This window comes from Lissotriton helveticus, chromosome 4_1, assembly GCF_964261635.1.
Source record: "Lissotriton helveticus chromosome 4_1, aLisHel1.1, whole genome shotgun sequence".
In the NCBI taxonomy this organism is placed as follows: domain Eukaryota; kingdom Metazoa; phylum Chordata; class Amphibia; order Caudata; family Salamandridae; genus Lissotriton; species Lissotriton helveticus.
The window spans coordinates 312,750,460-312,762,556 of record NC_136063.1 but is presented as its reverse complement, the minus strand read 5'-3'; the positions used below and the strand labels follow the sequence as shown (position 1 = coordinate 312,762,556).

Here is a 12,097-nt window from a genome sequence, read left to right as displayed (position 1 = left end):
CAAATGCGAAATTACCCAAATTCCGCAAGCGGAACGGAATTTACCGCCCAGGCCTACAAATATCACCCCTGTCAAAGTCAAATACTTTATTGTATATGATTACTTAAAATCGTTACAGTGTACATTTCTTAAAAGAAAAATTTTGAACTTAATCTTCCATTAAATACTTCTTTTCAGTGTCATGGTTACCAAGATTTTAAAATCTGAAACAACATTATAATACACCTAAAATGTAATCTAACATTTTAAAACGATCTGTGCGGGTTCTAGTAAAAAGCTTTCACAATGGCGCAGTGTCTGAAAAAGTCCTGGATTACTTTCCGCTAGATCCAGTTCGAGATATAATGTCCAATTTATCTTTGTCATATATGCGGCGCCCCTGTCGTCCTTGATCATGCTTTATTTGTGGCGTCTAGATCGGCTTGCATTAAAAGGTTCCTTACTTTTGCTAGGTATTTGACACCCCGGCAAGCCAAGATAACTGAGGATCCTTCCAGCCAACGTATCACTACTTGCCTACAAGTGTGAATATTCAATTCGTTAACCACTGATTTGCAGGTCACCAATCAAATTGGCTGCCACATGGGGGACTGAGTCCTAAAATTGACACTGAACGTCTTTGTTGATGGGGGACTAAGTCCCGGAGTCCTAAAATTGACACTGAACGTCTTTGTTGATGTTGTCCCTGGTTGATCTACCAGTCCTGCTGCACTAGATATCTATACATTGTAAGCCTGAATCTCTCAAAAACTACTGAACCAATTTACACCAAATCACAGATGCATGCTCGATACATATGAAGAGCTAAAATAAGTGATGATGACGTTGCTCAACTAAATGCTTAATCTTCCAGCAAAACACTTTTGTTTTAAAAATACCTTTTTGTTGTGCAGTTTTCACTATGTTCACTTATCACTTGCACTGTGCCGGTTTTCCATCAGAGCACCTCACTTAAATTAGTTTTGAATGAAATGCTACCTATGTGTTATGTATTTTAAAATACCAAGTATTAAAGATGCATGGGATATGTATTTATCACTGCACTCTCTGTGCCCCAAATACATGACCTGACCCTGGTTGAGTCATTTATTGTTATTAGATGTGTACTGTAAACCTTGTTGAAAAGTAATTCTCTGATTCAGAGGTTTCTTGAGAGTGCAGTAACTAGACCCCGCCCCTTGTATTAATTTTCGTTAGTGATTCTAATAGAACCATTGTGTTTTTGCAAGATTTTAAAGTAGCAGATATCTGGGAACTTGCGGCAGCACGATGAACACCGGGGGCAGGGGGGTTGTTGTCGCTTGGTGAGGAGAGCCTCTGAGGCTGAAAGCAGCACAGAATGCTTGCATATTGCTCTTTTCTGATCCAACCACTCCTATTATCCTTTCGTAAAATATGTAATACTTAAAATTGTATTCATAATATTAACAGTAATGCTGATAATAAGAAATGATCGTTTGCACCTCAAATGTAATAAAATCACAATTCTTCACATTTAACTACATCATTTATGTTTGAGCACTAACTACTGGTATAATCTGTAACTGGTTCTTGTCCACAGTAGAGGGTAGAGAAGCACCATCTACATGACACTTCTCTCTGCTGGAAACTTTGTCCATGCCTCCTACCTTCTTGTTATAGTGAGCTTACTCGAACATACATTTACTTTTCTGGTTTGATTTAACCGCTACCGCGGTTTCCCGCTGTACGCGGGAATTTAAAAAATGGCTTGATCGTGACAAAGCCAGCTCGTCATCCGCGCACCGCAGGTAACGTTGATGACGAGCTGGCTTTGTCATCAGCATCGAAGGGGTTAAAAGATTCAATAGATTACTTTTTTTTTAATTAGCGATCACAATAGAAGTGTGTTTAGTCATGGTTATCATACCTTCAAAACTTTTTTGCAACATATATTTTCTTATAAATATGGACATCATGCTAATAACACAAATGTAGTTCCAACCACGATTTAACATTCATAGAAAGATCTTATGCATGAGTAACACTTTCCTTCTGATTTCCAACTATGCAAGGTTGCTGTGCTATACTGAGTTTCCTGTGCTGCTTTAGCAATATTTCTTTTTTAAAATACTGGTATGTAGCACTTTTTCAGTGACAGAACAACTAATTATGTAGGTATTGCTGCCAACATTCAGATTTTTAAGCCACACTGCCAAAAGCGGTGCCCACAAGAGATTCTTACACTCAGTCAAACATTTTTTTCATCCCACATAAAGATTCTTATGTCAGCGAGGAGATTGTTAAATGAAGAAATGTCAAAAAAGATATGAATTTTCTCTAAAAATTGACCAGATAAACTTACTCCATCGCAGATAAATCCATGTCCACTTCTTCTCCATTCATCAGTGGAATCTTTTTCTTCTTATTCCTCAATTGAAAAAAAAAAAACAATAATTAATTTCCTCGATCTGTTTTTTGGACATTTTTGTTGTTTCCCAATGCGCACACACACTTATACTGACGGCAACTGATAAACTTTGATGTACCCAAAGTTTAGCAAAACGAGATTTTTTTTCTAAATTTTATTGACATTTTGTAAAGTACAAAGAAACCGTGCAGTTTAATTTTGTGAATGCAAAGGGACAAATACATTGCAATTCTTCCTCGCTGGGCTGGTTTCCAACAAAACTTAATAACCCATTATATGTCAGATTATTCAGTAAGGGCAACGTCACTCTATCGGAGAATATGTTCATGTTTCACACTAAATAAAATGTGCACATCGAGCATCTGAAGAGATACCACATAAAATACAAACTTCACAAGGTGTCGCATGACCATACTTTAGCCCCAATTAATCGGTTATGCATGATCATTCAAGTTTTAGCCGACTTGCTAACTCCTAGTCTGATAACCCCACTCTTGAGTCTGTCGTAGTGCAAATTCAGGAGGTTTATCATAATTTTTTCACCTAACTACAGGTGTATTGCATTCCAAGTACTTATTTGATTAATTCCCCATTTTGTTTTTTGTTGCACTACCAAAGTCCATCTCTGCATCGGTCTACTATAGTAACTTACCTTCTCCAGTGTCCAACCTGTGTAGCGTTATATATAGGGGGTCCCAGACCAAGAACACAATTCTTATTTTGAAACACACACTATTTAACTAAATTTAGAAAACACACTAAATGAAGGTGACCAGTGTTTTTAATGTTCACTGTACCAATCAAACAGTCAATGTTGAAAAATCAGACGTAAAATATACAAAATTCAATGCGCCCACAAAGAGGGAGGGGGGGAGGTGCAGGGAGGGGGATGTATTTCACTGGATTATACATCACTAGTTAACATTCAAAAACAACATAATGCATAGTTCAAAACATAATTCCACATACATGAAAGGCCGTGGAAAGTGACATATATCATAACAAAAAATTCACTAAGAAGATACTCCTATCATGATTAATATATCAAACTAGGGTTAGGAGTTCCTGGTTGTAGGGTGTAGATGTCTACGTTTCGACCCGGATGATGTAGGACAGTGGATCCTTACTGCGTGGGTCTTCGTCAGGACGCGGTGGGTGAAGGGGGGGGTTGGGGCGTTTAACTCTGCGCAAAAAAATATATAATAAATGGTGTTACTCAACCGGTCTCAGATGAGTCCCGACACAACTACAGAATTATGGACAAGATAGTCCATTCTAGGAAAATCGAAAAAAAGTCGAAAAAAAGTGTGGGAGGTTCATAAAGTGAGAAATACTTGGTGGGCTGGAAGGCCCTTTCAGCCAAATAGTTATCTCGTGCCGCGGGCGGCAGCCATACAAAAAGTCAGCCATGTGCGTTTAAAAGACATTAATACCAATGTGACCCAGTGGGACAGATAGGAGTTACTGGAGTATGCTTGATACGACACAACATTTAAAAATTAATTACCTGGCACAACGGGAGGGTCCCGTCAGTAGGTTATGCAAAAGGGTCTGCCACGTGTGGAGTCAAGATCTGCCGTGTAAAATCAAAATCAAAACCACATTTGTAATGAATTCCCAAGTGAGGTAGAGAAACTGAAGTAAGGGTGTGTGGATTAAGGGCCCTACCTTGTTGTAAAGACAAACAACATGTAACCAAAGGTTAATTCCTGGGTCGAGGCATTACCGGCTACATCTGAAAACAAGGTTGAACAGCGTGTCAAAAGCGGAGTAGTTTTTACAAGTGATTCCGTAAAGGAGACTCAAACAGCTCAGAACTCACCCGAATGGGATGTAGAACGAGCAAAGCCAGCGCCCAGCTCTTTATCCAAACATTTATTCCAGTGACGCGCTTTTTCAAAAATACCTCCGCATTATAAATATCTGCAAAAACACAAGTAGATAAACAGCTTAAGAAGCCGCCCAGTGTTAACAAACACGCATGTATGCTCCCAGCCAGAGGGAAGACTCACCCACAGTATTGTTTGAGGCGCCAAACCGGCTTTTTTCCAAAATGACCAAATCAGGGAAGTGCCTCGTCGGTTTACAATAGCCGCGCATCAACATCTGTAAAGACACGGTGATAACATACTTAGACGGCCGCCCATTACCTTACAGAACGCACGGATGCAAAACGCCAGAGGGGGAGACTCACCCGCGCTGCTCATGGAGAATTCCGATAGTGGTGCGTGCGCGCCGCGTCTCCTGGAAACAGGAAGTGTTGCCCCGAGAGACGGTGTTATTTACTACTTTGGTGAAGACAGACTCGGGTTAGTTAGTTAGAGTCTGTCTTCACCAAAGTAGTAAATAACACCGTCTCTCGGGGCAACACTTCCTGTTTCCAGGAGACGCGGCGCGCACGCACCACTATCGGAATTCTCCATGAGCAGCGCGGGTGAGTCTCCCCCTCTGGCGTTTTGCATCCGTGCGTTCTGTAAGGTAATGGGCGGCCGTCTAAGTATGTTATCACCGTGTCTTTACAGATGTTGATGCGCGGCTATTGTAAACCGACGAGGCACTTCCCTGATTTGGTCATTTTGGAAAAAAGCCGGTTTGGCGCCTCAAACAATACTGTGGGTGAGTCTTCCCTCTGGCTGGGAGCATACATGCGTGTTTGTTAACACTGGGCGGCTTCTTAAGCTGTTTATCTACTTGTGTTTTTGCAGATATTTATACTGCGGAGGTATTTTTGAAAAAGCGCGTCACTGGAATAAATGTTTGGATAAAGAGCTGGGCGCTGGCTTTGCTCGTTCTACATCCCATTCGGGTGAGTTCTGAGCTGTTTGAGTCTCCTTTACGGAATCACTTGTAAAAACTACTCCGCTTTTGACACGCTGTTCAACCTTGTTTTCAGATGTAGCCGGTAATGCCTCGACCCAGGAATTAACCTTTGGTTACATGTTGTTTGTCTTTACAACAAGGTAGGGCCCTTAATCCACACACCCTTACTTCAGTTTCTCTACCTCACTTGGGAATTCATTACAAATGTGGTTTTGATTTTACACGGCAGATCTTGACTCCACACGTGGCAGACCCTTTTGCATAACCTACTGACGGGACCCTCCCGTTGTGCCAGGTAATTAATTTTTAAATGTTGTGTCGTATCAAGCATACTCCAGTAACTCCTATCTGTCCCACTGGGTCACATTGGTATTAATGTCTTTTAAACGCACATGGCTGACTTTTTGTATGGCTGCCGCCCGCGGCACGAGATAACTATTTGGCTGAAAGGGCCTTCCAGCCCACCAAGTATTTCTCACTTTATGAACCTCCCACACTTTTTTTCGACTTTTTTTCGATTTTCCTAGAATGGACTATCTTGTCCATAATTCTGTAGTTGTGTCGGGACTCATCTGAGACCGGTTGAGTAACACCATTTATTATATATTTTTTTGCGCAGAGTTAAACGCCCCAACCCCCCCCTTCACCCACCGCGTCCTGACGAAGACCCACGCAGTAAGGATCCACTGTCCTACATCATCCGGGTCGAAACGTAGACATCTACACCCTACAACCAGGAACTCCTAACCCTAGTTTGATATATTAATCATGATAGGAGTATCTTCTTAGTGAATTTTTTGTTATGATATATGTCACTTTCCACGGCCTTTCATGTATGTGGAATTATGTTTTGAACTATGCATTATGTTGTTTTTGAATGTTAACTAGTGATGTATAATCCAGTGAAATACATCCCCCTCCCTGCACCTCCCCCCCTCCCTCTTTGTGGGCGCATTGAATTTTGTATATTTTACGTCTGATTTTTCAACATTGACTGTTTGATTGGTACAGTGAACATTAAAAACACTGGTCACCTTCATTTAGCGTGTTTTCTAAATTTAGTTAAATAGTGTGTGTTTCAAAATAAGAATTGTGTTCTTGGTCTGGGACCCCCTATATATAACGTTATCGATCACCCAGGTCCCACTGACTATATGGGTATAACCCCCCTTGTATAACACAACCTGTGTAGCAGCACCAAATGCAGAAGGAACCTAATCATCTTACCTTTCGAAAGCTATTAAAAACTTGGCTTTTTCCCTAGTTATTGGTTTCTGCTGCTTGTCGCTATCAGCGCTGGGATGCCTGAGGCTAGCCATGCGCTTTATAAATGTATCTTTCATTTCATCTCAATGTCATGGTCAGTTGCTGCTGGGCCAGTGCCCTAGCTCAGTCCACCAATCTGCCCTTGTGCTTGTTTTACTTTGTTCGTGGTTGTACATCCAAGAGGCAGCATTTATGGTTGATAACAATTGAAATGTCCACCAGTTGCTCCGTTGAGAGTACTACCTTTGACATATGAGGACGTATGACTAGGCAGCATCAGAACATGTATGGGCCATCGAACTCAAATCTGGGGAACAGGGTTCGAGTCTCGGCAATGACGCTGAACATCCTGTGATTCTGGGCAAATCACTCAATCTCCCTGTGCCTAACAAAAATGATGCTGTCCTCATGTAATGCAACTGGTGCTATGTAAACCCCTCTGATACCAGATTTGGGTCAAGTTCGCGCTATATAAAACTCTGTTAAAAAAAAATGGAAAACAAAAAATAAGATCTTCCTTGGCAGTGTGGCATCTAGGGCATTTTTCAAGTTTTCACTGATATTTTGTGTAAGCAGGTAGCTCTTATATGTGTGGTGTAATATAATTTGTTGCATTAGTTTGAATCCTGCTTCTTGACAATGAGTACATATAACATGAAAAACTATTAAGAGGAATCAATAAAATATTCTTAGATTTTGTTACTGGAAGGCAATCATGGATAATTACAGTGGCACCTAGCAAGGTTCAGAAGAGGGCAGCAGGCAGCTGGAGCCACGCAGAACTGGGTGGGTGTGATATAAACGCCAGTGGGGTGGAATCTGACAATCCATGGAGATCTGCTTAGAGGCACAGGACATTTATCTGTCAGGTTGCGGAGCTCCACTCATTCTTAGCCCTGTTGCGGAGCTCCACTCATTCTTAGCCCCTCACTTCAAATGTCATGCTTACTTTAAAGATATTGTGTGTGATCACCTTGTGCAACACTGCACAGACGTAGGCAGCTATAGAACATTGGAATACCACCATCTGGGAATCTGCTTTTAGGTTTTTAGTTGAGTCTTCAAAAATGTGGTAACGTTTTCATCCTGTATATGACATTATCCCAGAGCTACTCCGCCTTATAGTATGCGATGCCAATGGTCATGTTCACTTCCATTGATGAGAGAACATGTCCTTGGAGCGGGCATGACTAAGTAGGGAGAAGGAGTAGTTTCTGTCCTGTAACTCCAGTTCTGTAGTAGGGGTATCTCTGTTATAGTCATAATCTAGTGAATAGTCCCGCCCATGTGCGAGGACCCCAGCAATCAAAAATAATCTCTTAAGTTGTCATAAAATTGCAGAACTGCAAAGACACTTAAGAGAGAATTTAAAGACAAATAATGCAGCCTATATCCACAGGCTACACTGTCCAGTACTTCAACTAGAAATTCCACCAAAAATCCACAAACAGCAAAGCCTGTCCAGATTTCACTTGCTTTAACAGCAAAACCCCTCTGGAATGATAGAGAGGAAGGCATGGACCATTATGTGGCTTAAATAGGGTACTGTGCCTTTAAGAGAACTTTCCAGAACTTCTCCCAGTATCCCAGAATGCATAGCAGGTCCCTCTCACTTTCAGTTCTTTTTGAAGGCGTAATACGCCAGACCTGTCGCATTCCTTAAATGAACCTCTCTCTCTGTACCGGGGAGGCGGGAGGGCGCATATGACTATAACAGAGATACCCCTACTACAGAACTGGAGTTACAGGACAGAAACTACTCCTTCTGTAGTAGGGGATCTCTGTGTATAGTCATAATCTAGTGAATAGAATGGCAAGCCCATCCCCACACCAAAGCGGCGGTGGAGGAAAGAGAATTAACACCACTATTGCGCGAACAGATTTTGCAGCGAAGCCTGCCCAACCTGAGCGTCTGCCCTGGCATCAGCGTCCAGGCAGTAATGCTTAGCAAAAGTATGGACCGACTTCCAAGTGGCCGCCTTGCAGATTTCTGCAATCGGAACATTACGGAGCAATGCTGTTGTGGCAGCTTTGCCCCTGGTGGAATGAGCCTTAGGCTTACCTCCTAAGGTCTTATTAGCTTTTTGGTAACATAACTGTATGCAGGACACAATCAACCTAGAGATAGACTGCTTAGAGGTCGCAAGACCCGTCCTGACTGATCCATAATTGATAAACAATTGGTCAGACCTACGAATATCTTTGGTCTTATCCAGATAAAATTTCAACACCCTCCTAACATCCAGGGAATGTAACGACCTTTCCGCTGGAGATGAAGGATTCTGAAAAAACGTAGGCAAAGTTATGGTCTGGTTGACATGAAAATCAGAAATAACCTTGGGAAGAAATTTAGGGTGAGTACGCATAACAACCTTAGCAGCATGAAATACAATATAAGGTTCTTGGCAACACAGCGCCTGAATTTCACTCACCCTGCGGGCCGATGTAATGGCCACGAGGAACGTCGCCTTCCAGGACAGGTGCTGCAACGAAGCCTTATGAATAGGTTCAAAAGGTTCCTTCATCAACCTGGACAGCACCACATTCAATTCCCATGAAGGCGAAGGAAGCCTGGCAGGAGGGAACACTTTCTTCAAGCCTTCCAAAAAATCTTTGATCACAGGGATCTGGAAGAAGGAAGTCTGCAAAGGGCATTTCCTGTAGGCAGTCAAAGCAGCAAGATGAACCTTAATAGAATGGACATAAAGGCCAGACTGCGCCAACTGTAGAAGATAAGGAAGGATAACATCTTCCTTACAAGTCGTCGGATCATAGTTCTTAGACTTGCACCAGATACAAAATCTCTTCCACTTGTACGCATAAGAAGTCCTAGTGGAAGGTCTCTTAGACTCCTTCAGTATGTCCATACAATCTGCAGGGAGATTCAAATGACCATATTGCACTATCTCAGGAGCCATGCTGCCAAACTCAAAGACGAGAGGTTGGGGTGCAACATCAGCCCCCCGAACTTCGTGAGAAGGTCCGGCCTGCACGGCAGCCGAATGTGAGGAAGGAGAGACCGGTGAAGCAGGTCCGTGAACCAACACTGTCTGGGCCATTCCGGGGCAATCCGTATCATCCGCGCCCTGGACTGGGACAGCTTGATGAGAACCGTCGGAATCAGGGGAATGGGTGGAAAAGCGTACAGAAAGCTGTTCGACCAGTTGATCCATAACGCATTCCCCAGCGTCCCCGGCTGGTAGTACCTGGAGGCGAAGCCTCGGCATTTGCTGTTTTCGGCGGTGGCGAACAGATCTACGTCTGGAGTCCCCCACCTTGCGAAGACTTCTCCTACTACTTCGTCGTTTATGACCCATTCGTGGTTTTCCTGAATCAGTCTGCTCAGTGCGTCTGCCTGAACATTCTGCACACCTGGCAGATGGGTAGCCGTTATCGTCAGTCCTCGAGCCAGAAGCCAGCGCCAGATCGCCTGCGCCTCCTGCGACAGGGTGCGTGACCTCGAGCCTCCCTGCTTGTTGAGGTAATACATTGTGGTCGTATTGTCCGTTTGTACAAGTAGAGAGTTGGTCTGGAAGGACGGGAGAAAGGCCTTCAGTGCCAAGTGAACAGCTCTGAGTTCCAGGAAATTGATGTGGTACGTGGACTCCGTCGGGGACCACGTCCCTTGAATCTGTAGGTCTCCGGAATGCGCTCCCCAGCCCTGGAGAGAAGCATCCGTCACGATAACCTGAGTGGGAATGTCCTTGTGGAAGGGAACCCCTCTGAGGAGATTCTCCGCTGAACACCACCACTTCAGAGACTGAAGAGCATGCAGAGATAGACGTATCTTGTCGTCCCAAGATCCTCTCCTCTGATCCCACTGATCCTCCAAGCACTCTTGCAACGGTCTCATGTGCAGCCGTGCATGGGGCGTTAGGAAGATACATGAGGCCATCGATCCTAGTAGAGAAGACACCGTCCACACTGTCGTGGATGGAGTGGTCATAAGAGCCCGAGCCTTCCGAAGCAGTGATAATCGTCGCTCCTCCGAAGGAGACACGCTTGCTGACAGCGTATCGATGGAGGCTCCCAAGTACTGAATGCACTGGACTGGGGTCGGAACCGACTTGGACATGTTGATGTGCAACCCCAGCTGGTTCTAAAGAACGCACGTCTTCTGGAAGTGCGCTTGCGCTTCCGTGAAGGAGGAGGCCTTGATCAACCAGTCGTCCAGGTACGGGTAGACAAACACCTTGTTCCTCCGTAGGTGTGCGGCTACCACCACCATGCACTTTGAGAATGTTCTCGGCGCAGACTTCAGTCCGAATGGCAGTACTGTGTATTGATAGTGATTGGCGCCGACTTGGAACCGCAGGAACTTCCTGGGTTTGTGTGCAATGGGCACATGGAAGTAAGCATCCTGGAGGTCTATGGCACACAGCCAGTCTCCCCGTTGCAGCTGAGGATAAATCTGATGCAACGACAGCATGCTAAACTTTTCTCTGCGAATCCACTTGTTTGCTTGTCGCAAATCCAGAATGGGCCTGAACTCGTTCTTGTCCTTTTTTCGAACCAGAAAGAACCGGGAGTACAGACCTCTTCCTCTTTGAGACAGAGGTACGACTTCTATCGCCCTTTTCCTTAACAGGATGTCGGCCTCCGCCTGGAGCTCGCGCAGTTGATACTGCGAGCTGACCGGAGGAATCGATGGGGGCAGGCTGGTGAACCGAAGACTGTATCCATTGCAAACAATATTCAGCACCCACTTGTCCTGAGTAATTTTTCTCCACTCTGCCAGAAAAGATTGAATGCTTCCCCCCACCGGAGCGGGTAACAGTTGCAGGGGAAGTAAGTGCTCAGGGCCTAGACCCGGCCTGGCCCTTAGTCGCTGGGGCCGACTGATGGCCGCCTCTGCCTCTCTGGCGCTTCTGGAACGGTCTTCTAAACAACTGCTGCTGTTGTTGCTGCTGTTGTCCAGAAGACTGGCCACGCCCTCTGCCTTGACCACCGAACCGACGTTGGAACGGACGGTACGACTTCTTGGTCTCCTTGGGCTTCTCCAAACCCACCGCTGTGAGCGTTTCGGCCTCCGCCTTCATGCGGGCTATTTCATCATCAGCGTGCTTCGCGAACAGGGTTTCGCCAGAGAATGGCAGATTGGCAACCCTTTGCTGAGCGTCCGGTTTCAGAGACGTACGGCGGAGCCATGCATGTCATCGCTGGTTAATTCCGTGGCAGAAACCATGCGCCCCCAGCAGAGAAGAGTCGGCTGCAGCGCTGATGACTTGATTCGCCACCAACATCCCTTCGTTCAGCACCTCTTGGAAGTCTTCCCGCTTGTCCCGCGGTAGGAGCTCCACAAACTGTTGAAGGGATTCCCAGAGGGCTCTGTCATACCGACCCAACAAGGCAGTGGCACTAGCTGCCTTCATTGAGGTCGCCGAGGTCCCACAAACTCTTCTCCCAGACGAATCCAGCCACCTAGATTCCTTATCTGGTGGAACTGTGGAGGAAGGTGCGGTGGTATGCTGTTTGCGCGCCGCCGTCACAATCACCGAATCTGGAGGGGGCTCCATCCTTAGAAAGGCTGGGTCCGAGTCCGGAGCCCTGTACTTCTTCTGCAGTCTGGAAGGTGCCACCTTAGTCACCGCAGGGGTGAGGAAAAGATCCACGGCCGGTTCC

At 44.9% G+C, this 12,097-nt stretch overlaps 1 protein-coding gene across 2 annotated transcripts in view; it reads right to left on the bottom strand.

Annotated features, from left to right (window-relative positions):
• The window catches only part of TAF2 (TATA-box binding protein associated factor 2), a 658,862-nt gene that overhangs the window by 396,884 nt on the left and 249,881 nt on the right, over nucleotides 1-12,097 (bottom strand). For both annotated transcript variants that reach the window (XM_078686838.1, XM_078686839.1), the window contains exon 15: nucleotides 2,324-2,389. In XM_078686838.1, the coding sequence (XP_078542964.1) occupies nucleotides 2,324-2,389 (66 nt within the window). The remainder of the gene's footprint in view (nucleotides 1-2,323; nucleotides 2,390-12,097) is intronic.